Raw genomic sequence first — 26,985 nt, 5'->3', positions numbered from 1 at the left:
ATAGATAGGCTCGTGTCTAGATGAACTGGACCCGCAACATACCACGGCAGAAGGAAATAACCACAAGGCTGCCAGATGGAAAGTTTGTGAAAGGGAGGTTGACTTACCTGGCACAGGTGTGGTTGTGCAACGAATGAGTTGGTTCCTGGCCAGGAAGACAAACTATGCGAGACGATACTGTCACGGTTTCGGTTCTAAAAAGAGATAGGCTCATGTCTAGATGAACTGGACCCGCAACATACCACGGCAGAACCAAAGACCCACAAGGCTGCCAGATGGAAAGTTTGTGAAAGGGAGGTTGACTTACCCGGCACAGGCGTAGGGCGCAGACAGCAGGCCGGCCGAGGCAGACGGCTCGTGCTTTACTGGATAGCCCAAGCCGGGGTGTGGAAGCTAGCTACAACCAGCTTCCGTTCATTAGTTTAGACGCTAACAGAAAAGTATCTCACACACACTCACCCATACGTGAAAATAAAGGAATAAAGAGAATAGAGAGAACAGGAGGCGGGGGAGACAACATGTCTTCCTTGGTTGGAGTGGCCGAGAGACACCCCTTCAAATCAACTCCCACTTTCCTATGACAGCCTCACGCGATGCCATAAATCACACAACAGGGGTAACCAGCAACCATCATATTAACCAACTGTGACAATACCAAAAAGAGACTGGCATGATAGACTTTTCATTTGGGTGTTGTGAGGCATCCCAGATGCCAAGACGCTGGTCTTTGAATATGTCACACTACAAGAGGTAAAGACGGCCTCCCTGCCTCCCGAAAGACAGGCACAGATTTGTTTTTAACTAACAGTCTCTTAGCTGATAAATAATACAATACGTGTGTATATTTTTCTAATCCTAGCTGTTTGGTGTGCTGTTTTCTACCAGGTGTTTAATGATCCCATCCATGGGCATGTGGAGATACACCCACTTCTCATCCGAATCATAGACACACCCCAGTTCCAAAGACTACGAAACATCAAGCAGCTGGGAGGAACCTACTATGTCTTCCCTGGTGCATCTCACAACCGCTTTGAACACTCCATTGGGTATGTCTGTGTGTGTTTTCAGATGTGTGTGTGTGTGTGTGTGTGTGTGTGGATTCAAAATGTTTACTATTGGGGAAGTTTGGTTTGCAGACAGGGTGCAGTAAAACACACACAATAAGAACAATAAAACCTATTTGAAAACATGTAAAGAACAGTCAACAGAGTCATCAATGCAAAATATAAAGTTTTTAGCCTGATAGCAGACTAAATTGTCAACTCTGATGCATCAAAAGCTCATGATGTGTTAGTTCCAGGTGGGTAGCAGCAGGATGGTCACACAGTGGTTGTGAAAGGGGTTGTTCTGTTGTTGATGCCCTGCTGCAGGGTGGGACACCTAGCAGGACGGCTTGTACAAGCACTGAATGACAGGCAGCCAGAACTCCTCATCTCGCGCAGGGACATCCTTTGTGTGCAGATCGCTGGTCTCTGCCATGACCTGGGTGAGTTAAGAACACACACACACACACACACACACACACTGTGCCATGCCATGACTCATCTCATGTAACTGATCATTAATAACTGGGTGTGGTTGGGAGTCAGAATAAAACTGAAACTGTAGCTTCAGTAGCTTCTATTTGGTACAAGACTTGGTAAGATATAAACATGAATAGTTTAATGCACACGCAAACAAATCAGTAACATCTCCATATCCCTCTTTATCCAGGACATGGGCCTTTTTCCCATATGTTCGATGGCATGTTCATCCCCAGAGCGCGTCCAGGATTGAAATGGAAGGTGAGAAACTGTCCCCCTTATATATATTTTTTAATTTTGTTTCTATAGTCCCATGTCATATATTGGTCAGTGTTGAGGGGTAACACATTACTGTAATCACATTACAGTTGTCTGTAACGAGTAGTGTAAGGCGTTACGGCTCCTAAATCCAGTAATCACATTAGTTACTAAATCAAACACTGTCATTACTTGCATTACATAAATCCTTCAATCATCAGCAGGATCGGGATTGAATCTGCAGGATTCTGGAAAAAAACATCCAATGTTTCCAGTGCTTTTTAATGCACGATTGCGCAACACCACAGCTGACTGTTAAAAGCCGTTAATTGCTAGAATGGATGGACTAGAGGGACGGGGAGGAGTGATGATTGGTTAGATTTAGGCATGAGGAGTGACGATAGGATGTTTCATGTCAATCGGAGGCAGTCATCCCTCTGGCCGATCCATTGTAGCACCAACTTTCATAGGAGTTCGAGTCAGTTTGGGGGGGCTGTAGGGGGAGGGGGGGATGGCAGCGCTGTCTACAACTTTTGAGGGGTGGAGATACGCACATTACTTCACTCAAGCGATGTTAGTAACGCAAAAGTAATGTAACGAGTAGTGGAACGACTTTCGCCAGGGAGTAAAGTAATGTCACAATGCTTATGTATGACATCACTGACAAACACAGCACTGTCAAACTGGACTGGTTCAATCACAAACAGTATTTAACTGTATTAAGTTCTTTGATAAGTACTGCCACACAGTTCCAGCACTGTGAGGCTCTGATTGAAAGGGCTGAATGACCAACTGAACGACAAGACACATCTGCTGTCAATATGCAAGCTGGAACTGTTTTAAACCAATGTCCAATGTTAGATACTTCAGAAAACTATCTCTAGCAGCAAGGATATGCTAGATTCCTAAGAATCTATCAATCCACCAGAGATGGGCACTTGAGACTTGGTGACTTGGACTCGAGTCGACTCGAGTCCCTGTTTTGATGACTTGTGACTTGACTTGACAAAAACATAAATGACTTGAGACTTACTTGGACTTGGAAGTTAAAGACTCGAGACTTGACTTGACTTGAGAGGTGATGACTTGGATGACTTGTTTGTGTTTGTCTGTTTAAATAATTAAATCATAACATAACATTGTCCAAGTTTCTCTGTCTGTCCGGTATGCGTCAGTCAGTGCATGGCGGGGAGTGCAAGCTGGAGAGGAGACGAAGAGAGGAGCGTGACGGACAGCCGCTCATCCAATCACGACAATGCTATAAGGAGGAACATGACTGAGTGATCCAATGACAAATTGTCATCCAGTCATGCTCCGCCTTATAGCATTGTCGTGATTGGATGACTGGCCGTCAATCAATCATGTCACTGGATTGCACACAGCTGCGATATTCTTCAAACAGGCAGAAGGGACAGGGGCGGAACGTTTGATGTTGTAGTCTGGCTGTCAGTGTTTCACTGTTTAACAGTGATTGAGAGGAAATATTTATTAAATACTTTTGGCCAGCGCAGGCCCGTAGACTATCGGTTCGATCTGTAGACTGCGAGCACGCCAAGAGATCTTAAAATATTATGCACAAGCTTGCGCAACACGGTGGTCTCCAAAGTTCCTAATCATCCTACAACTCGTTCTAGTTGTGAGATGTATATATACCCCGCCTGAAAATGTGCTTTAGACTTAGGGTGTTAATTCATAAAGTCAATTTTAAATTTTTATTTTGGCCAACATTGAAATATTACAACTTGTGGTAAAAATTTGGTAAAAAGAAATATTACTATCTACCACTTATTTAGCTTCATCTGGTTGCTTCCTTGTCAACCACAATGCATATTGGGACATTATGCAAATGTAGCCTATGTGTCAGCCCTGGGTTGGAGGGGGGAGAGGTACATGTTGTCAGCTGTGTGTGTGTGTGTGTGTGTGTGTGTGTGTGTGTGTGTGTGTGTGTCAACAGGTTCAACAATGCTTTTCTGCACTACTACGTTTCCACCTAGCCTTGTTTATATTAATATGTTTTGATTGAGAAGAGGTAAATACTCTAAGTTTAAGCTATTTGTTTTTGTTTGATTACATTGTAGTATGGCTGTCAGCCTGTCACTAATTCACAGTTTAAAACTGACGTGGCAGATTTTTTTTTTTTTTACTGAGAAGCAGTTAAGAAATAAATAAGCGTTTATAAAGTTATTTGACTTTTGTTTGATTACATTTATTTCACTGAATATCAATGATTAGAATACAAATTAAATTTGTCATACTTTTTGAACGGGTTAGATACTGTAAATTGGCCAATAATATCACCACTATTAGACAGGTATTAATACCATGTCTTTTTTCTTTATAAACAAAGGTAAGACTGCAGTATTTGGGCGTGGAAAAAAAAAGTGACTTGACTTGGGACTTGACTTGCCTTAACTAGGGACTCGACTTGACTTGACTTGACAAAACCTGTGACTTGACTTGACTTGACTTGCCCAAAACAAAATGACTTGAGACTTGGACCGAAGTGACTTGGTCCCATGTCTGCAATCCACAACCACAGTAATAATCCAGCCCAAACATGCTGTTGGATTGTCCAATTATTTATTTATTATTTATTGTTTATTTTGGCTATTTTCTAGCAATTCGGAAGCTAAAACTTTAGTTTCACAAAGCTTGACCTGACCTCTCCGGTGTTCTTAAAATATGGTTTAACAAGAAGTTTTCAAAAAGCCAGAACTATGTAAGTGAACAGCATGGTGTTTTTTGTATATAATTAAACCAAGGCTGATCTGCTAAGCAATTCCTGTCAAATGACTAGTAAGCAAAACAGTTGTCAACTAAGATAGTCATTATTACAGTGTCCAGCCTGATAAGGTTCAGTGATAAGAACTCTTAGTCATGGTGTCATTAATACAATTTATCAAACGTGAGAGAGATAAGAACCATTCAAGTTTGTATCCTGGACTGTTATTGTCGTGGATAATTCTATATGAATATGTCGAAATAAATAGGACACCTTCTCAGTCGCTGTGAAGATATGAATCTGTTTAATTCTAACCACACATGAGCATTTATATGTGAGTATGCCTGTCATTGTAGTAAACTCTTAGATAAGCTCTTTCTGTTTGATTAGTGAGTCAAGACAATTTGAAATGGTGAATGTTCACGTTCTCATCTTAATATGCATCTGTGTGCCTGTTGTGTTGCAGCATGAGACTGCTTCTCAAGAGATGTTTGACTACCTGGTGAGTGATAATGGCCTGGAGCCGGTGATGAAGGATCATGGCCTGGTGTTGCCTGAGGACCTGATCTTCATCAAGGAGCAGATCGGTGGACCCGTCTCGGTCAGTCATTAACACACACTACAAATGTGTATAGACTTTTAAGCATTAGAAAAGTGTGTGACTTGGCTAAATTGATCTATGGTCAGGTTCCAAACCTCTCACCGTTCCCTCCGCTCCTCCACTAGTGTAGGACGCCTCGCCCCCCTTCACTACGGGGCTCAAAAGTCGTTCATCCCAATCGCGACTCTTCTCGTCCCTGGCACCTCAATGGTGGAATGAGCTCCCCCCTATGGTCAGGACGGCCGCTTCACTGCCAATCTTTCGTCAAAAACTTAAAGTCCCTGGAAACCAAAATCCACAAAAACGTTCTAACTATGTTATTTAGGGTCTTATGTTAGTAATTGTGTGCCTCCGAAATTATTATACATTACTTTCAACCCAAAGCCTTAAAATCGACACTTTTCTACAAGATTCTACAAAGTACTTCCTCATTGAAGAGAGCAGTCCGCGAGGTGCTAAAACGCAGGAGATTATGAGGTCATAAGCTCTATATAACCTTTGTACACGCGCGTTCTTTGCCCCCACAGCGCTGCTCAGTGTCTGTCTGTCTCCCTCCCACTCTGTGTGCTGTGTTCGTTCGTTCGTTCTCTCTCTCTCTCTCTCTCTCTCTCTCTCTCTCTCTCTCTCTCTGGACTAGTGAGAGAGAGAGAGAGAGAACGAACGAACGAACACAGCACACGGTGGGAGGGAGACAGAAGCGCTGTGCACTCGAAGTGGCAGAGCAGAGATTAGTCTCGTCGGCGGTGTGTAGAAACCTCTCCTCTGCCTGCTGCGGCGCTGCTGTGTGTGTGTGTGTGTGTGTGTGTGTGTGTGCGCGCGTGCAGACAGATAGACAGATAGACAGATGACCGTCAGTACGCTATGCGCGCAGCAACACGCGAACACACACACACACACACACACACACACACACACACACACACACACACACACACACACACACACACAAACCATCTCTCTCTCTCTCCCTCTCCGAGGAGAGGAGAGAGGTCTGAGAGAGGGAAATTTCCCTGCTGTAGACGGGACACGCCCACACAGTCCGCGGGAGAAAATACACTCTAAAAAATAATTGATTCTCATGACTTTTGCCAGGACTGTCAAACCTAAATTTATATATTTTGCGACGTTCATCATCGTTCAAATTTGGCTGGTGGCTTATTAACATAGGCTCCTGTGATGTGATGAACTCAAAATGCTAAATAATAAAGAAATATTTCTGGTTTCCAGGGACTTTAAAACACACCTTTCAGGCTCCACCTGGCCCCTTCTTGAACTAACATCTTTCTCTCTCTCTCTCTCTCTCTCTCTCTCTCTCTCTCTCTCTAAAAAAACAACAAAAAAACTTTACCACTATTTCTTCAGAAGTTGTAGCTGTCATAGACTGTGTTGCATAGTTGATTGCTCTATTGCTGACAAAAATGTGTTATTGTAAGTCGCTTTGGATAAAAGCATCTGCCAAATGACGTAATGTAATGAATTCGGAGGAAAAAGTCTGAATTTATGTCATCAATCACGCAATTGTGATGTCATCAGTGAGGGCTGTACAGTGCAATTATGTCACACATGCTATGAAATAATTTACAGCAGTAGCACCCATACAGTTTTGCGTGTGTGGAACTTAACTGTGACGGCAGTGCCGCCGCAGCGTCCAGAGACTATATGGCGCAGACAGCCTATCTTGTCAAAACATCTTGTTGTTCATCTTCAAATGACTCAATAATGACCTTTGCCAGACGAACGTTACATTCTGAACTCGCCGTCACTCGGAGACCAACATTAATGTTAGTGCAGCAGAGCAGTGCTCACTCAACAGTAACACATGAGACTGGCTGACCAACACACTGCAGCGCTGTGCAACTCTAAGGTGAAGAACTTAAAACTTGTGCTCAGTCCGTTTCACCTCAAAAACCCTACGCCCGCTCAACGACTTGGACAACGATGGCTTTCCCCACAACAGTGCAGCAGAGTGGCTGCTCTCTATACTTGCTGCTCTCCACTAAAATGTGAATAGCATGTTAACACTTTGAGTGCCACGGCCCTTGGGCAAAAGGTTGCTTGCTGTGCCACATAGGCCGCAATGCATTTTAAAACAGTCATATAATTTCTTTAATAATTACTATGTAAACACTGAACACGCACAAATAACGATGAGACTCTCTTCTATCACCTGCAAAAAAAAGTTTATTGATCCCATTTTCCGTTCTTTAGTTATGAGCCGGAGAAGATAGCTTGATTGAACGAAAAACAGACCTTTTTTTCTACGAGCTGAGATAATGAGCCTTTTGTGAAATTAAACATTTCAAGCACATCACTGACTCTGAAGCTAATTTTCTGATGTAGTCACACCTCAAAAATAATTTCCTTCAATAAAACAGTGAAGGCCAGGGAATTTTGTTTGGAAGAATAATATTTTTAGCTGCAACCAGCAGCGCTGGCCCCTGCGTGCGCTGCTGGTTGCAGCTTCTTGCTTCTGCTGGTGGGCATCGGATATTCTGGCTTGCGTTTGCCAACCCTGTCCTGCTGTCTGGGTCTGTCTGGGTCAGTGTTGTGTGCTGCTCTGCGTGCCCCACCTCCCCCCCTCCTCCTCCCCCCCCCCGTTGTGGGAGGGGTGTCTCTCTGCTCTGCTCGGCTCTGCTGTTTGCTCTGCGTGTGCTCAGCACTTGAAAAGTCCGCTAGATCCAGCTTTTTTACAGCCGCGTGTACCAGCTCCCATGCTTCCAGTTGAGAATAATAACAAATCCACGGCTGATCATGCGAATGGGCTGTTGCAGCGCACACGGAGGTGCTCAATTGTGATAGCAGATTGGCTGCTGCAGGGGCACAGCTAAACGTTATGCTTCAATGAAGCAGCTGCATACGGACGGATGCGATGCGATTTCCTTTTCCCCAACGACTTCTTCTGTGTGTTTTACTCCACGTTCTCTCATCTGGAGAGCGCTGTCACCACCTAAGGGTTCTGTAAAATAGGTTAGACACATTCAATAGCTCTCATATTGTAAGAGGCGATGTAAGAAGCTGAGATGGACACCCCCCCCCCCGTCAAAAAAACAATTTTGAGTTATTGACGCCATTTGGCGTCGCTGGCACTCTACGGTAAATTTCTAATGACGCCATATGGCGTCGCTGGCACTCAATGTGTTAACGTACCGGATGATTTCCATGGGAAGCGTTTACGTCACATGGAAGACAAGAGAAGAGGGTGTCAAAACTCCTAGGTGTATCCCAGTTTGACCATGCAGGCAGATGGGGACCTGGAGGCTCAGCTGGCCAGTAAGGAGAAGGAATGGAAGGAGCTCCAGTCTCTCAGGTTCCAGCAGCTGGAGAGCTCCCTCAAAGAGGCCCAGGACGAGCGCTCCTCCCTGAGGCAACGCTTCCAGCAGCTGAGGGAGGATTTCCAATTCAACTTGGCGGTCCTAGAGGAGAGAGACCCAGAGCTGGAGAGATACGATGCTGTGGCCACCATGTCACTGACTGTAGAGAGCAACAGACAGAAGGAGCTGAGCCAGCTGCGTATCCAGGTAGTCAAGCTGGAGGAGCTGAGAGGCCGGGAGGCCAAGGAGAGGGAGGAGGAGCTGAGGGCCGGCCAGCACCGAGCTGCTAAGCACAGCCTGCAGCTGGACCAGCTGCAGGGCTCTATGGCTGCTGACATTCAGAAGCAAAGGGAGGAGTATGAGAGGATGAAACAGGATCTGCAGCGCCGGATAATAGAGGTGGAAGGAGAGCTGGCCCTACAGAGACGGGAGATGACGGCAGACTTTGACAACGATCTCAGACTCCGGGAACACGAGTTCAACCTGAAAATGGATGAGATGCGAGGTGTGGTGCTGTCTCATGAACTCCACGTGAAGCTGCTGTCTAAAGAGATGGAGGTGCACTTCCAGGCCCAGGTCCAGGCTGTGGAGGCTCTGCAGGCCTCTGAGGAGCTCTGTCAACAGCTCCAAACCCAGCTCCAACACAGCGCCTGGAAGATTGGTCTCCATCCTTTTCAGCTTGTCCTCAAGCTCCTTAATCATGTGATCCTTGCCAGCAGTGAGGTCTGTAAACTGAAGAAGGAGGAGGATAACCACAACACGAGGATCTGGACCGGGCTCTGAGGGAGTGCGAGGCCCGGCTGGAGGCCCAGCGGCAGGCCCACACCCAGCAGCTGCAGACCGCTGAGAGACATGTGGTGAAGCTGCAGGAGGACATGGAGGTGATGGCTGCACAGGCGCGCCGGGCACAGAGCGACCAGCGGGAAGCGCTGGAACGGAGAGACAAGACTGCACAGAGGCTTCGCTCAGAGTTGGAGGTGACGCAAGTTGGCTGGGACAAGTACTGTACATCAGCCTCCTTGGCAACAGCCTCCAAGGAGGCTGTTGCCAAGGAGACGGAAATGCTGCCCTTGCAGGAGAGAGAGGCTAAACTGAGGGGTGAACTGGAGAGGAGCAGGGAGGAGGTGGAGAGATACAAGCTGCAGCTGGGCGCAGGTCTGGACAGAGAGAAGGCTTTAGAGCGGACGAGAGTCCAGTTGGAGCTGGAGTGGCAGAGACGCTGTGAGGACACCAAGGCTGAACACTACCTGGCCAGTGAGCAGCTCATACAGGGCCTGACCCAGGCCAGAGACCAGACCAGGGCGGAGCTGAGGGAACGAGACAGAGAGCTACAGGACCTGACTGTTACTGCGTTCTGTTACAGTGGAGAGAGACCAGGCACTACAGGGTTTCACACCAAACATGAGTGATCTGGCATCGGAGGAGATCCGTCGCCTGCAGCAGCAGAGCAGCAGCCTGAGGGCTGTGGTGGCCCAGATGAGGAAGGATATGGATCTCAGCCATCTCCCAGCCCAGCCTCCAAGCGGCCCTGTCATCTCCTCCACCATCCCTACTACCAGCATACAGGTGGCTAGTGGACCACCAGCACAGCCCACTGGCAACTCCTCTACAACCAGCACAGCACTTCCAGTTCCTCCAGAATACAGTCATGGCCTGGAGCAGGAGGTGTCACTGCTGAAGGCTCGGTGCAGACACCTGGAGGGACAGCTAGAGGGCCCTGTAGGACCCCTCAATCCAGCTGCAGCCACAGACAGACCTGTTGAGGCCCTGGCCCCCGTGGCTCTGGACAACACGTACCTACAGAACCACATCAGATCACTCAACGAAACTATTGGCGGTCTGCGTATGGAGAAAGTCAGCAACACTGCTGCCTTGAAGAAGCAGGAGGTGAGAGTGGCACATCTGGAGTCTGCCCTCTCCAGCCTCACGCAACAGTGCCATGCCAAGCAGGTGGAAGGGGAGGAGCTACGTCTGGAAGTGGCCAATCAGCGCAGGAAGGGGGTGTGTGAGGAGGCGGGTCTTCATCAGCGTTTGGCCGCAGTAGAGATGGAGCTGGAGGAAGTGAGGCGAGAGAAGGAGGAGTACCAGAAAGGAAATGTCCTCAACAACCTGGAGTCTGTTGCCCTGGGGAACCAGGTTTCGGCACTGAAGTTGGACATTGCTAGCAGGCGGGAGCCCATTGTGTGTGAACAGAGTGAGATGGTGCGACAGCTCCAGGAGGAGAACCTGTGTCTCCGGCGGCAGCAGCTGGCCTTGGGCCTGAGGTCTGCCGGTGTGCCAGGGGACGTGCCAGGTGGTAAACCAAACGCACCTCTCCTGCAGGCCAAGCTGAAGCAGGCGGCTCGCTGTATCGCCCGTCTGAGCAGGGAGCGGCAGCAGCTGATAGAGATGGGCAACCGTCTGCGAGCCCACACCACCACCACTGCTGGACTACAGGTCCCCCAGGCCTCTGTCAGACCAGTGCAGTCAATGGAGCCAGAGAGGCTCTCCATAGAGAAGCAAGGGGACCAACATGGCCGTCTGTCTGCTCTGGAACAGCTGCAGTACCAGCTCACCTCCCAGGAGCTGCAGTACGCTCAGAGGCAGGGGCCCTCCATTGTGGTTCAGCCGCTGCTCTCTGAGACCAACAGTGGAGGTCGGGCACAAACGTGGCTGCCAAACCCTGGACCCAGGGGCCCAAAGACACAGGTGGGCCTGAGCGTCCAAGGAGCAAAGTGAACACGCCTCCTCCACTCAGCCAATCCCCGAGCTCGCTGCTTCTGCACCCCTCCCGCCCGCCGGGCCCCTGATGTCAGCGGTGGCATCGGAGGGCTCGCTAAAGCAAGTGTGAAAGATGCTGGACCGAGGCCTCAGTCCGTCAATACTCATTGAAGGTGAAGGGGACCCGAGCACCAGGGACTTGGCTGAGCCCAGCGGCGCTGGAGTCCATGTCCATTTGAGGGTGCAGGGGGTCAGGGCCCCTATCCAGACACAGAGACAGGCCCAAGAGAGGAGGAAACCCACTAGAATGACATTACACCCTCACCCAGCCAAGACAGGCTGCAGGGTCAGCAAGATCACAAACCACAATATCAAGTGCTGATGGTCCGGATGGATGGACCAGTGAAGCGATGTGTGTTGAAGGGAGGGGAAGTGTGGAAGAACGTAGTGTTCTTGGACCATTGCATGAATGCCAATTCTGGCTAGGTAGAGGCTTTTTTTTAATAAAGTATAGCACACACCCAGAGATGCAGTGGTAGAGAACAAGTTGGGTAAGATATGAAGTCCAACAGGTGACCTTCATGAGACAAACATTGACACAGTGGTAAGGGACATCTGTGATGTTGAGTTCCAGCCCCTTTCACACAGTACACATCTCAATTCTTACCTGCTTCTCTTTAGCTACATCTCCTCCTTTGTGATTGGTATAGATTTATTAAGCCATTTAATAAGCTAAATTAATAAGGGACAATGGCTTTGACCTGCTTTCACCTTCATCTCAATAGAGCGCTTCATTAAAAGAGTCAACGGGAGTGGGAATCAAATACTGTAAACCTGACTAAAGCATCATCCTTCATCTGACTGACTCCCTACATGTATTAAAGTATTAAAAACAGCAAACAATGTACTGTGCCCAGTTCTGCCCTGATGGCAGGTCAGAGGAGCCTCTGTTGGTATGCAGAGTATGTTGGTAAGTAACAAGATGTTATGGTGTTATGGCAGGGATGGGACAACAATGTGCCATGGCTTTTCATTCCAACACTGCAGCAGATGACTTCAGTGATGACCAGAGATGAGGAACTAATAATGAACCTGCCTCTACTACTGTACCTCTATAGCCAATGTACGCATACCAACAAAAACACATCTAACCTGGCATCTTGAGAGCTGTGCAGAGATGATTAGTTCCTCCTCTCTGTCACTCTGGATGAATGTTTGCTCATCACAGAAATCACCTGCTTGACAGCATTGTTCTTCTTCACAATCCAGAGTAAATGATAACACCTTGATAACAATCTGGATCTGTACAGGCATACCTGCATATCTCTAACCTGCCATCTGTAGCAGGGATGGGCAGGTTACTAAGAAAAGAGCTTGCAAGTACAGCCTACTTATCTATAATAATCAAAGCAAATCAAAGCTCTATAATAAAAAATAAGCTATAGCCTACCATGCCAAGGAAGTATTACTAGAGACCATCTTGTGATGGCAAATCAGAGGCCAAAAGGGGAGGTGCTTGAGCACCTCCTGGGGTCTATCTGTGCATGGGCCTGGAGTTGTTGCAGAGTATACTGTATTTATTTGTGAGTGGCCTTATTGTTAACAAAATTAGCCTTGGTGATGTGTATGAAAATCTGTATAACTTAGGGTGCTTTACTGCTTTCTCACTGGGAACGATTGCTTTCGTTCCGTTCCGCACCCTGGAACGATTGCCTCCCCTCTCCCCCACTGGTCAGCTTTCACATTACAACATTTCTTCCGCGCTCGGAAACGGAACAGAGTGCACTTGCGTCATCAACTATGCCTGGAGTTTATCCTCGCCCGTGTGTTGTCTATGTGGTTCGGTTGGCTTCCACACTCGCAAGTGTTCCGTGCCCGGGCACGCCAAAGCGCTCCTCAGACCACCAAGTGTGCTCGGGAACGGTACCGGGGCACCAGTGAGAAAGCAGTTGATTGCCTTGGTTTGCATCCATGCAATCTTGTAGCTATACAACTATGTAGGGGGGAGCCTCCGATTGCCACCGGGTATTTCACACACTGTTCGAACCTAATTGTGTTTTTTAGAAGGGGATAATTGAACATCATTTTTGGCCAATTTTGACAGCCCTAATCACCAACCAGTCAGTTGCACCATTGGTTTAACCAGACTGTGTCTAATGCCGTGTTGTGCTGCTGTCTCCACAGTGGCCGTACAAGGGTCGGTCAGAGGACAAGTCCTTCCTCTATGAAATCGTGGCCAACAAAAGAAATGGCATCGATGTGGATAAGTGGGACTACTTTGCCAGGTGGGCCTCATTGATTAATTGTGATAATTCACTTTTGACCACGGACTGATGAAGAATTCATACGTGTGACCTGATCCGATATCGTTTTGATTATTAGTTCTCTTCATATATCTCTCACTGGTTTCTCCTCAGGGACTGCTACCACCTGGGCATCCAGAATAACTTTGACTATCACCGCTTCCTCCAGTTTGCCAGGGTGTGTGAGGTGGAAGGGAAGAAGGAAATCTGCACCAGAGACAAGGTGCTCACCATGCAAACAGGCCCCCACTTTCAGCTCTGATTTAAACAGCAATCCATTCCCATTATTAGTTAAGAAGACTGAACTAGATGTGAATTCCCTCAACAGGAAGTCGGGAATCTGTATGATCTGTTCCACACCAGGAACTGTCTCCACAGAAGAGCCTACCAGCACAAAGTGGGCAACATCATAGAGACCATGTGAGTGCTCTGCCTACATTAGTACTTTGGCAACATCTGATGTAGCTTGGTCTTGTGTCTTATGTAGCTTCTCGCCTTTGGTCTATGGTTCACTATATCTTGTGTGATAGATGTTCTCAAAAATGACATTTTTGGAATTGATTATCCAGGATCACAGAGTCCTTCTTAAAAGCAGACCAACACATCCAGATCGAAGGTTCAAAGGGGCAGATGTTCACCCTCTCCACCGCCATTGATGACATGGAGGCCTACACCAAGCTGACAGGTCAGTGGAGGCCACTACAGTATGTCCTCTTAGCTCATGTTTGTAGAACACTAAGAAACAGGGAGGAGATAGGCAAGATACCAGGATACGTTAAAAAAATTGCGGATTTAAAGAAAATATTTTCGATGTAGTCTCTCCCAATTCTAAATATATCTGAACCGTTTGGTTTGACGAAGTAAAACTATTTTTATCAGAATCAGAATCAGAATCAGAAAGACTTTTATAAGCATTTTACAAAATGTCTGGGAAAATAAATGGCGGATAAAAATCTCTGGTACAGTGCTGAAGCAGGAAGTAGGCGGTCACTTTGCCTCGCTATTGAGCTTCAGGTGAATGTCGTTGCACCTTGTGACGAAGCTCTATCAGTCCTCTCTACCCCTCTGTCTATTTTCTTGTGTTTTTACTGTCAACTCAATATGCAAACTTTTATCTTTAGGGACAGTAAAGTCCCAGCGAGAAATGTATGAAATGAATTACCTTTGTTGTCGTTAATTGATCTGTCTGACCGGTCCTCTACTCTGCCCAACCCTATAGACACTGTGTTTGAACAAATACTCCACTCCTCTTCCCCGGATCTGGCTAAATCGAGGCAGATTCTACGCAACATTGTCTGTCGGCGCCTGTACAAGTTTGTGGGTGAAACTCAGCCTAAGAAACCCATGGAGGAGAACCCGGTGTGTGCTCCTGTCTTCGTGTATACTTGTCCATTACGCTTGACATTTCATTTTTCACGACGTAGCGTGTCAGTCCCAAATTACAAGCACTTGTCCCGGGATCCTGGTAGGGATGGGCATTTTAAGTAATTTAAATATTCGAGTACTCTCTTAATTAATGAACGAGTACTCCTTTATTAACGTAATAGCGTCCTTTGTGCATAATGATATGGGTGGTCCGTGGCCGAGGGGAAACGAGCAGAACCAAACCTATTTTATCCATCTGTAACTGATCGCCATAATATTCATAACAAATGATCAGTTATCACAGTTAGTCATGTTACTCTAAATTCTATACATTTTAATCCGTATGACCTTTCCCCTTAAGCCACCCGTTTGAGTCATTGGTTCACATGTACTGTAGTTATGTTTGAAATATATAGCCTACTGGAGGACGTGACCACAACCCCCAACCTCCTGTCCCATCTGGTCACCCTAATGACATGTGATTTTTATGCCTCCACCGGCGATAGCCAGGCCGGAGGCATTATGGATCCGGGTTGTCTGTACGTCCGTACGATGTTTGTTAACGCGATATCTGAGGAATGCCTTGACGGAATTTCATCAAATTTGCCTCAAACATCGACTTGGACTCAAGGATGAACTGATTAGATTTTGGTGGTCAAAGGTCAAAGGTCAAGGTCACTGTGACCTCTCAAACGCCATTTTCCAGCTTGTTAACGCGATATCTCAGGAATGCCTTGACGGAATTTAATCAAACTTGTCTCAAACATCGACTTGGACTCAAGGATGAACTGATTCGATTTTGGTGGTCAAAGGTCAAGGTCACTGTGACCTCTCAAACCCCATTTTCCAGCTTGTTAACTCATTCAGGGCCAATGACGTCTTTGACGTGTTATCAGGAATAGCCCAGAGGGCCAATGACGTGTTTGACGTGTTTTTGTTTTTATGAGTGCAGCGCATAGTTGAAACACTTACCCAGCCTGTGACATAGTTTCGGGTCCCTAACCTCAAACTCAAGCCGACAGCACGTTATCAAACGCATACCGCAGCTGTTGTTTGAAATTAGGAAGAAGGTGGAAAGGAAACGCGCTTCCTTGTTGCAGAGGAGAAACGCCATTGAAATGCCCCCTCGCCGCGCTGCAGAGCTGATCGACTTGCTGCACAGCAGCGGACATCGAAACCGCAGTAGTCAAACCCGTGACCAACATGATCGATCCTGGTCCCTGGACCCCGTTCCTATGTGCCAGCCCGAAAGAGACGAGACGGAGTCACAACTGTGTGGAGGAGGAGAAGCTGTTCGAGGAGGAGAAGCTGTTCTCCTCCTCCACACAGCCTCGCCACATAAATGGCTTTCACACAGAGGGCTGCGTGCCCTCCAGTGTTGCTCCTGGCCAATCCCAGCGCCACAGGGCGTGGTTATTGCTTATCCTAAGTGGGGTTAGAAATCTAAAAGGGGGATCGTGTGTGTGTGTGTGTCTGTCTGTCTGTCTGTCTGTCTGTCTGTCTGTCGGTGTGTCTGTCTGTCTGTCTGTCTGTCTGTCTGTCTGTCTGTGTGTCTGTCTGTACACTCACTCACACTGAGCAAACTGTATTGTTGAATGTAAAAAAAGCACTTCATATTAGGGATGTCACGATACCAAAATTATGAGTTCGATACCGATACCTGCCTAAGTATCTCGATACCGATACTGAAACGATACCACGGCAAAAAACTAAAACATCAGGAAAAGTATTGGAATAAATAGAGGGGACAAAACATGGAACTTAAAACTTATTTTATTGATTTAACAAGGTAATGCACAGCCATGTAGTCATTTTACTACATGCTGGTAGTACTGCCACCACGTGTGGCGCTGAACATGCTAGAACTTTTATTATCTAGTGTAAAATTAACATAATCTCTCCTGTAAACATATTTTAAAGGAATGTCAACCGTTTAAACTTATAAATAATATAAATAAAATATATTTTCACACAGCTGCTACACTATTATAGCTATTTGTTTTATCCAAAAAAAGTACTCTGTACTTGCAGCTCCTAAGCTTCATTAACATGAAGTGCCTGATTTATGGTTAATCTAGTAATATATATTATTTTCACACATAAATGTAGGCTTATTATGTGGTGTATTCCCAGCCCCCCCCCCCCCCCCCCCATACGTGTAGGCTAGGTGTTTTTTACAATGAATTCGTATATCATTAATAATTGGGATTATTGTAAATATTAGGATAGGTGAGATCAGATGACTGCTTACCATGTAAAAGCTTTAATAACACTGGCATTGAGGACCATAGTGTTATTAAATATTGTACATGGTATGCAGTCATCTGATGTCCCCTCCCCTAAACGTTACATGTCATGACTTTCTCCTTGGCAGAGATCTGTGCTCCAGCACATTGCCTCGTGTTTCACTGTAAACGAGTAGGCTATTGTGACAAGCGAACTTTTTCAGTGAAACAAGTTCGCTTGTCACACAATACTCGTTGGACTTATTTGAGGGCATGTATGTTTATCGTTCACGTTCGCTAACCTGTCGGTCTTTAAACTCTTTGAACAGGTCGGGGTGCCTGTCGGCAAGATGTTTAGCCAGGTTCGATGTGTTTGATCCTTTCGCTTGCGTCACGTTGAAGCACCTTTTACACACTGGTTTGGATGTGTCCACGGGCTTGCCTTCGCTGTCGGCAACGTAAGCAAAATATTTCCATATTTCGCTTCGTGCATCTGCTTTTTCTACAAGCGTTGGTCGGCTTGCAAGACTAGAAGAAGCCGCTGCCATTTTCGCTGCGTCTGTCCTGTGTGTCGGGGTGCTGTAGTGAGGACTGAACGACTGTGGCCAGAGAGCGAGCAGAGAGGGAAGAGAGGAAAGTCGACACGCCCCCACATGAAGCAGACAGAGTCAGAGACGAGCTTTTTTTCACTTTTCACGAGTCACCATTGGTTCAAGGCAAGGCTGTGTTGCCTTCACGTGAGGTGGGAGACAGGCTCTCAACTGTAATGCCGCTGTGTCTCTCTCCTCCGCTAACAAACACCACGGTCGCACACTGACGCAACCCATGACATTTTTTTAAGTATCGGTACTAAATTAACGTGGTATAGTATCCTTTTTAACGGCAGGGAACCGCGGTACCATACTAATACCGGTATACCGTGCAACCCTACTTCATATATATATATATATATATATATATATATATATATATATATTTTTTGTCATTTGTGTCATAATGAATAATATTTACATGTCTGATGTCAATACAGTTCAAAATAAAAGAATTGAGAGCGAGTTCTGCCTGATATTGTGTGCTGTGTACATAAATGCCATTTTCTGCAATTTCTTTTCTCACAGAGACTTTTTGGCTGAAAACAGGGTGTATATAAATGGCTATAAGTAGAGTACAGAACATGCTAAAAGCTCACTTTTTTTTTCCTGGTGAACCCAGAGACGTACATCTTCATTTTGAGGTATTGCAAATCACTCTGGTGCTAATAGATAATTTACTGTGGGTCTTGAAAGATGACCAACAATTATGAAAATCTTTGGCCTGTGCTAAATATTGGCAGTCCTAAACTGGCCCTGAATGAGTTAATGCGATATCTCACGAATGCCTTGACGGAATTTCATCAAATTTGCCTCAAACATCGACTTAGACTCAAGGATGATCTAATTAGATTTTGGTGGTCAAAGGTCAAGGTCACTGTGACCTCTCGAACGCCATTTTCAAGCTTGTTAGCGCAACATCTCAGAAATGCCTTGACGGAGTTTCATCAAACATCGACTTGGACTCAAGGATGAACTGATTAGATTTTCGTGGTCAAAGGTCAAGGTCACTGTGACCTCACGAATGCCATTCCCAAGTTCGTTAAAGCGATATCTCAAGAACGGCTTGATGGAATTTCTGCCAATTTGGCTCAAACGTCGACTTGGGCGCAAGGATGAATGGATTACATTTTGGTGATCAAAGGTCAAGGTCACTGTGACCTCTCCAACGCCATTTTCAAGCTTGTTAACGCCATATCTCAGGAAAGCCTTGACGGAATTTCATCAAATTTGTCTCAAACATTAACTTGGCCTCAAGGATGAACTGATTACATTTTGGTGGTCAAACTTCAAGGTCACTGTGACCTCATGAACGCCATTCCCAAGTTGGTTAACGCAATATCTCAAGAACGGCTTGATAGAATTTCTTCTGATTTGGCTCAAACATCGACTTGGACGCAAGGATGAACTGATTCCATTTTGGTTATCAAAGGTCAAGGTCACTGTGACCTCTTGAATGCCATTTTCAAGCTTGTTAACGCGATATCTCAGGAATGTCTTGATGGAATTTCTTCGAATTTGCCTCAAGCGTCCACTTGGACTCAAGGATGAACTGATTACATTTTGGTGGTCAAAGTTCAAGGTCACTGTGACCTCACACACCCAATTTCCAAGATCTGTAACGCAACATCACAGGAGCGCCTTGACGGAACTTCTTCCAATTTGCCTCAAATGGCGATTTGGACTCAAGAATGAACTAATGGCGGAGGCATAAGTCCACGTTGCGGTCGTTCTAGTTGAGAACTTGTTCAGGAAGCAGCACGTGAGGCTGGGTAAGCACATCACTGACTTTCGGTCCATCAGCACCGGCGCTGCCCAGGGCGGTGTCCTCTCTCCCTACTTCTTCAGTCTGTACACCAACAGCTGCACCTCCAGTCACCAGTCCGTCAAGCTCCTGAAGTTTGCAGACGATATCACCCTCATAGGGCTCATCACAGATGGAGATGAGTCGGAATACAGACAGGAAGTTGACCATCTGGTGACTTGGTGCAGTCAAAACAACCTGGTGTTAAATGCTCAAAAAACAATGGAGATGATTGTGGATTACAGGAGGAACAAAGCCTCACCTTCCCCCATCACCCTGGGTGACTCCCCAGTCAACACTGTGGAGTCCTTCCGCTTCCTGGGGACCATCATCAGCCAGGACCTAAAATGGGAGCTGAACATCAGAGCTCTCACCAAGAAGGCACAGCAGAGGATGTACTTTGTGCGGCAGCTGAAGAAATTCAAAGTGCCAAAGGCCATGATGGTGCACTTCTACACCTCCATCGTTGAGTCCATCCTCACCTCCTCCATCACCGTCTGGTATGCTGCTGCCACTCTCAAAGACATCAACAGACTTCAGCGCATCATCCGCTGCGCTGAGAAGATAATCGGATGCAACCTGCCATCCCTCCAGGACCTGCATGCAGCCAGGACACTGAAGCGGTTTCGCAAGATCATGGCTGACCCCTCCCACCCTGGCCACAAACTCTTTAAGACACTCCCCCACGGCAAGAGACTGAGGTCTGCCAAGACCAGAACCACCCGCCACAAGACCAGCTTCTTCCCAACCGCCATCAGCCTCACCAACAAGGCCCGGAAACCCCCTTCCGCCAAGGACCTCACCAACAACCCCCCCCCACACACACACAAACTCACTACCTCCTCCTAAACTCAACTGAACTCCCCCCCATAAAACTGGAACTCATACTGTATCTAATTTAATGCCTGTCTAACTGGGACTGTAAATTCCCTGCACATTTAATGCCTATTTAACTTAGCCTGTCAATTTAATGTACATTCAATGTAAAGTCTTATTTAACTCAGACTGTAAATTCATGTAAATCCAATGCCTATTTAACGTCTATTTAACTCAGTCTGTAAATCTCATGTAAATCCAACGTAAATTAATATTTATCATCCACAGAACACTTCACCACTCATATTGTATATATTTACTCGATTTGATTACACTTTGCAACTTTGTGATTGTCTTTAGTTTTCTTCCTACTTCTTATCTCTGTATATTGATGTGACTGCTACGCTGCATACAGACACTAAGACAAATTCCTTGTATGTAACTTGCATACTGTGGCAATAAAAGTGATTCTGATTCTGATTCTAAATATCATCCACACTTGGGTTATGTTTTGTGGTTGTACTTATTTAAATTTGTGTCTGCATTTCTTTGCCCTGCTCTCTCTATCTTTTTACATTGCCTGCATGCACACTGCAGCATGGATTGCATCCAGACTACATAGAATTCCTATCACAATGCGAACCTGACCACTCTCACATCTGATTGTGAATGATGTGATGATTTCTGGCCATCCGGGCCTGTCACTTAAAGTGTCCTGGCATGATGGAATAAGTCACAAGTCACCTGTAACCATAGCCTCTAAATATATAGACCTCTTACCCCTCCCATCTCTCCCCCCTTCCCCCTCCCTTAGGCCTGGGCACGTGACGTGGCCGAATCCAAGCCTCAGGGTTACACTCAGGATATCGTTCTGAAGGCAAAGGACTTTGTCATAAGCGTGAGTATCTAGGCTGATTTATTTTAATCTCCTCAAATTCATTTACTGATCACTCCAAAATGGGGAATTCACTTTTCTTGAGGTTTTGGGATTCACTGATTATCGTTTTGATTTCTAGACTCCCTTTTATGGTCTATACTTGTGGAGATAAAGAGACCTCTCTCCCTCATATCTTTTAGGTCATTGCGCTGGACTACGGCATGAAGAGCAAGAACCCCATCAATAATGTCCGTTTCTATTGTAAGAATGACCCTACCAAGGCCTACCAGATACGGAAAGACCAGGTCAGAGCTAAAGCAATGACCACAAACATTTAAATGTCTTTTTTTGCATGAGCTATTTGTAGCTTTAAATTGTTGTTTGCTCAATTGTATTTGTATGCCTCCGCCGATGACAGCCATAGCTGGAGGGGTTATGTTTTCGGGTTGTCCGTCTGCCCGTCCGCCCGTCCATCCATCCAATCCATCCATATATCCAATTCTCGTTAATGCAATATTTCAGGAATTCCTTGAATGAATTTCTTCAAATTTGGCTCAAACATCCACTTGGACTCAACGATGAACTTATTACAATTTGGTGGTCAAAGGTCAAGGTCACTGTGACCTCACAGAAGACGTTTTATTTTATTTTAGCCATAACTCTTAGGAATTCAGATGCTAATTATGACAACATTTCACACATACAGTCTGATCAAATGAAGTGGACATTTTCTATCCAAAAAGTAAAAGGTCAACTTCACTGTGACATCATAATGTTTTGCTGAGAAAACGACCTTTTTCAGACACAAAAATCCTTCAAATTGACCTAATAATCACATTAATTATATTAATTTGGACCCCAAGATACTTGTATGAGTCCAGTCCACCCTCTTCACTTCCTGTCGGCTAGAAGACACCAGGACAAGGGGTGTCCTGTTCCTCTGGTAGTCCACCACAAGCTCATTGGTTTTGCTCATATTGAGCTTCAGGTGATTGTCGTATTGTGTGACGAAGCTCTCTATCAGTCCTCTGTACTCTTGTTTGGGCCTTAGAATGGACACTGTACTGTCATTCCTGTTAGGTGTCGAAACTTCTGCCAAAGTGCTTTGCGGAGCAGTTGATCAGGGTCTACTACAAGAAGACTGATGAGAGGAGGCTGGAGGCAGCCAAGAAGTACTTTGTCCAGTGGTGCATGAACATGGATTTCTCTAAGCCTCAGGTATATGCACAAGTCAGATGCTAACATGTACTGAATTGTCAAGTTTTGCAATGTCTGACCAGGGGTGGTGTTGATAGAGGGGATTTTGTCCAATCATCCAGTCGTTCAGGGCTGGACTGGGACCAAAAAAGCTACCTGCCATGTGTCAGACAGGCCCACAATTTCGAATCGGCCCAATTTTTCGAGCTCGCGCTCGCTTCGCTCACGCTCGCATGGGTTGGGGATTTACTTATAAAGCCACATGTTATGACCCGGTCTAGGGGTTTTAGGTGTAATGATGTTGCAGCATTGAATAAACGTGCCCAGTGAGAACTCAACGTTTACTTATTTAAATAGACATAAGTACAGTACTAAACATAACACTGATTTTTTAAAAGTGCAGACATTTCAGTCGCACACTGTGCGTCTCAACAGCGCAGCATGTCAGCATGTGTGTGCGCTCAGGGGCCGCGGAAGGCGGAAGTAGGTCGGGCTCAACCGCAAAAATTAGACTAGACTACATCAGACAACAATATTAAACTTTTTGAAGTTTACTCCATTAGTTAAATGAAGCTTATTATCGGAGACAGGTGAGTTTAGGCTATTTGCATAGGGCCGTGCGGCGCTGTCCCTGCTACTGAAATGGAGCGGAGTTGTGGTTATAGCCTATATCAATCCGATTCCGATATCAATCAATTAATTAATCAAGCATCACTTCGATTCAGCCTCGTGGTTTAAATAGTGCTACTACTACTTTGCGAACAGGAGGGATAGAATAATACACATATAGTAGTGAAACACAAAAAAGCACCAGCTGATGCTGCACCTCGGCAACACACACTTTCTCCCCTCTCTCCTCCTCCACACACACGCCAGACTCACCATATCTTTCTCTCTCTATCTCTTTACATTCTGCCAAAGAACTGCGTCCTCTTGTCGTTGCTCTGGACCAACTCCCTTGCAATCACCGAAACATCCACTTTGTCCAAATAGTCCTTGTGTGTATGGCCGCACATCAGGCTATTAAGTCTTTTTTGTGTCATTGTTGATCGCATATAGGTCGTTGATCACATAATATATATCAATCAATAGGTCTTTAAACGACGGAGGAAGAAAGACCTCTCGGCGCTGGATAGACGACACGGGGATTGTATAAAACAACTTTAACAGTTTGTGTACATCTGGCAGGAGTGTTTTTGCCACAGGTGTATTGTTCATTGCTGACACAACAGATGACACGGTTAGGGGTTTGCCTGCTTCCTCCTCGCCCTCCTCGAAAAGCTTGATTGTGTCTGGCAACATATCAAGCTGTGTGCCGAGAGAGTCAACATTCAAATCCTTCTCGTAGAGACACAGAATAGCAGACGAGAAACTGACCTTTTCCCCTTCAGCTGCAGACACAATCAGGCGCTCCAGGGCAGCTGCCACATGCAAGTCTCTCTGCACAAAACGACGGTCCAACTCCCCAAAAGTAGGTCGGGCTCAAGCCCTACCGGCCCTATAGGCTCCGCGGCCCATGTGTGCGCTGCTCTCTAAGCAGGGTGTGTGCGTTGTGCACCCGCCTATACAGAGACACATAGCCTATTACTATCTTGCACATTGTGGAGTTAGAGGGAGCACCAACAACATCTTTGAACAACACGTCTGTTAGCAGAGTGGGTTAATGCAGCAGTTCTCGCGTGCACTCCCAGAGCAGCAGCAAGACGGAGGAAATAAATATAACACGAGGAACAGTTTCTCTTTCTCTCTCTGTGGTTCTTCTCCCATGGAGCTGGGTCAGAGACACACACACATACATACGTTTTCCGTGCATGTCATTGGCTGTCACCACCTGTGTTGCCTTCAGGTAACATCCTAAATTACAATGCTATACATTAGCATTGGTTAGAGGGCCACTCCAGAGACCAGAATCATTCATTATTGACGCCTGAATGGGCCGCTACCGGCCCAATCAAATACATAATACATACTTTTTCACCAACCTGACCGGCCAACTACCCAGCGGCCCACCGGCCATCGCACCGGTAAGAATACATTGCAGTCCAGCCATGCAGTCGTTCTGTTTAAAGGTCTTGTTAACTGCTGTATACGAGGGATCGGCCGATCAACATTTTGGTAAACAATTCGCTTCAAAATAATTCCGGGTGGAAACAGAGTACACCAGAGTGAGGAGTGAAAGTCGCTGCCATGACAGTCTTATCGCATCGATAAAAATTGTATATTAGAGCCACAATATATCAACAACTAGCCAACAGATATCAAAGCTGGTGGGCTTTATGGAAAGTGAGTCGAACATGACCGTCAAACTGAACAACCGTCAAACTGGTTGTTCAGTGGCGTTTTATTGCCATGTATGTTCCAGTGCCTAGTGCGGGTGCATGTATTTACATAGGCGGAAGGATTTGCGCATAACACCTGGAAGTCAGGTGTTTGTTGTCGTTGTGACATCACACTGATTCCTCGTATAGGATCCTGGGCTTCAGCATCCCCCCTAAAACCTGTTGTCGCAGTTATCCTCAATTCATATGAACATTTGAAGTACCGGTATGTTATATTAAAAACTCTTAATTACTTTTACTACCTGGAAAACACAGTAGGCCTATATTTAATGGTGACATCAGGCTGGACTAGTAGGTGTAAATATACATTTATAACTTAAACAAAAATCCCAATCCTCTGTTCTCCTCCCATGAAATAAAATTGTCTTTCTCTCCCTGGATCATGTTCGATTGTTTTAGACTTTTAAATGCTCCCTCACTGCGTTATGTCCCTAAACTAAATGATTACCATTACCCTTCAGTAATGTTAAATTGTGTTCTTCTTCCCTCTAACTCACTTCATAGAGACACTGCGTAACGCGTCATCATTCAGAAACCACGCCCAAGACGGGGGAAAACACAAACTCCTGTCCAATCCTGGCGTTCTCCTATGTCACGTGCATGGTTGCGTGTTGCACCAAAAGATCGTATATACGGAAGATGAACACTCCAATTTACTTCTTGACAGCTAGATCCACATTTTTCTTCTCGCCAATTCTCAATGGCTTCCTTGTTTTGCTCAGGAGTACAAAAAAACTTTAACTGGCGATTTTTTACATTTGTTGTCTGCGCAGCTCACCACACAACAGCTTTTAGCTATGTTTAATTCAAAGAAAATGATGCTGGTGTGTGGAAATGAATGGAGCTTTTCCCCCGTGATGGGCGTGGCCTATTACATGCAATGTCTCTATGGTATGCAGCTCTTATTCACACTGATATGTTTGTATGATTTTTGCACTCAGGATGGAGATGTGATCGCACCTGAGCTGACCCCTCTGAAAGACAGCTGGGCCAAGAACATTGAGGATGAGAGTGTTGAAGATGACGGTGCACGCATCAGCGGGCAACAGAAGGCCAAAATCAAACGCAGTTTTGAGTTCTAGGAAGAGGAAGAGGCCTAAAAAGGGACAGGTTGGTTAAAGGGACAGTCTGTTACTTTAAGTGAAATTTTTTATTTTTCTACAAGGTGAGTGTGTTGATGAGCACAGCAAGGATGAGAAGTACTATTTGAAGTACTGAACACTGTTTTTTACTCCAAATAGAAGACACAGAGATGCATTATTGGATATTGAGTGCCTGTACTTCAGGGTTTGAGCCCTGTCCGCATGCCAAGGATTATTTATACCTTTGTTTTATTTAGATTTTTTTTTTATCTATTTTATTTTACATTCCCTTTCCGTTGGCAGTTGTATTTGTCACATTTTAAGTTGTAACCCACTATCATCTGATCATATCATTACGGGTCAACATACAGTAAGAAAAATATGAGCGTATAATGTGAATGTCAAGGAAAGCTCTGTCTTTCTACATCCTGTACCGGTATGTGTCTTCTTCAATCACACAATTTTATTATTAACCATCATAAGCATGCAGTTGTTACCAGTTAAAAGTTACTCTGGACCTATGCTCTACTCTGGACAATCAATTATGCTGTCTAAACTGTTTTATTTCAGGGCAATGTGTTTTTACAGCATGCACACCAGCTGATATGAATCAGGTTATTGTTTTATTCAGCTAGCAGCTATATTTTGTTTTGTTTGTTTTTGCGCAACTGCCAAGCTTACAAAAGATCTGTAACTAATCAGCAGGAGGTCATATGAGCATGGTGGTGCGTCAGAAAGTAACTTCATTACAATATGGGTAATGGAGTCTTAAGTTGAGCATTTGATTTGTGTTTTGGGGATTTAAAGCATATAATGTTATTTGGTTTGTACATGTGAATTTATTTTTGGAATTTTATATTTTACAACTTATAATTAATTAACTATCGGTTGGGGATTCTTTATGGTTGCTGTGACATATGTTGTGCTTTATTTTATTCACAGTAAGTTCAACTTGCAAGTTGCCCATTGCTTTCTCCAATTTAACCATCTCTACCACTGCAGTTAAGGCATATTTTGGATGCCATTCATTCACATTGTTTTCTTCTCCCCAAATGTATCATCAAATGATCATTGCTAAGCTGTTTGATCAAAAGGCTGCTTTGTTTTGTTATACTCATTGTGTATAAAATAATTATATTTTTGAAAGACGGTAAAAGGAAACCTTAACTCATTGGGAGATCCTGTCTCTTTAAAAGGGTCTGTAAACAGATCGTGGCTGTCCATGGTTTGAAAATAAAATTCCCTTCCCTCAACACCAGAGGGCAACATGCA

General features: G+C 45.4%; 1 protein-coding gene and 1 pseudogene across 2 annotated transcripts; both read left to right on the top strand.

Moving 5' to 3' along the window:
- Window positions 1-20: 20 nt before the first annotated feature.
- LOC310770679 (deoxynucleoside triphosphate triphosphohydrolase SAMHD1-like) lies at window positions 21-26,985 on the top strand (the record flags this gene model as incomplete). The annotated part of the gene is made up of 14 exons (XM_083663416.1): window positions 21-116; window positions 886-1,046; window positions 1,371-1,486; window positions 1,714-1,784; window positions 4,970-5,104; window positions 13,300-13,400; window positions 13,533-13,641; window positions 13,747-13,838; window positions 13,988-14,103; window positions 14,638-14,777; window positions 21,033-21,116; window positions 21,296-21,400; window positions 22,176-22,313; window positions 25,573-26,985. The coding sequence occupies 14 exons, from the start codon at window positions 21-23 to the stop codon at window positions 25,711-25,713; spliced, it is 1,605 nt and encodes a 534-aa protein (XP_083519542.1). The 3' UTR covers window positions 25,714-26,985.
- On the top strand, window positions 8,338-11,497 carry LOC310770673 (coiled-coil domain-containing protein 57-like; annotated as a pseudogene). The gene has a single exon. The product of its transcript is annotated as a coiled-coil domain-containing protein 57-like (transcript).

This window comes from Poromitra crassiceps, assembly GCF_964638095.1.
Source record: "Poromitra crassiceps genome assembly, contig: HAP1_SCAFFOLD_171, whole genome shotgun sequence".
In the NCBI taxonomy this organism is placed as follows: Eukaryota; Metazoa; Chordata; class Actinopteri; order Beryciformes; family Melamphaidae; genus Poromitra; species Poromitra crassiceps.
Note: the sequence above shows the minus strand (reverse complement) of the source record. Positions and strands in the feature narration are given on the sequence as shown.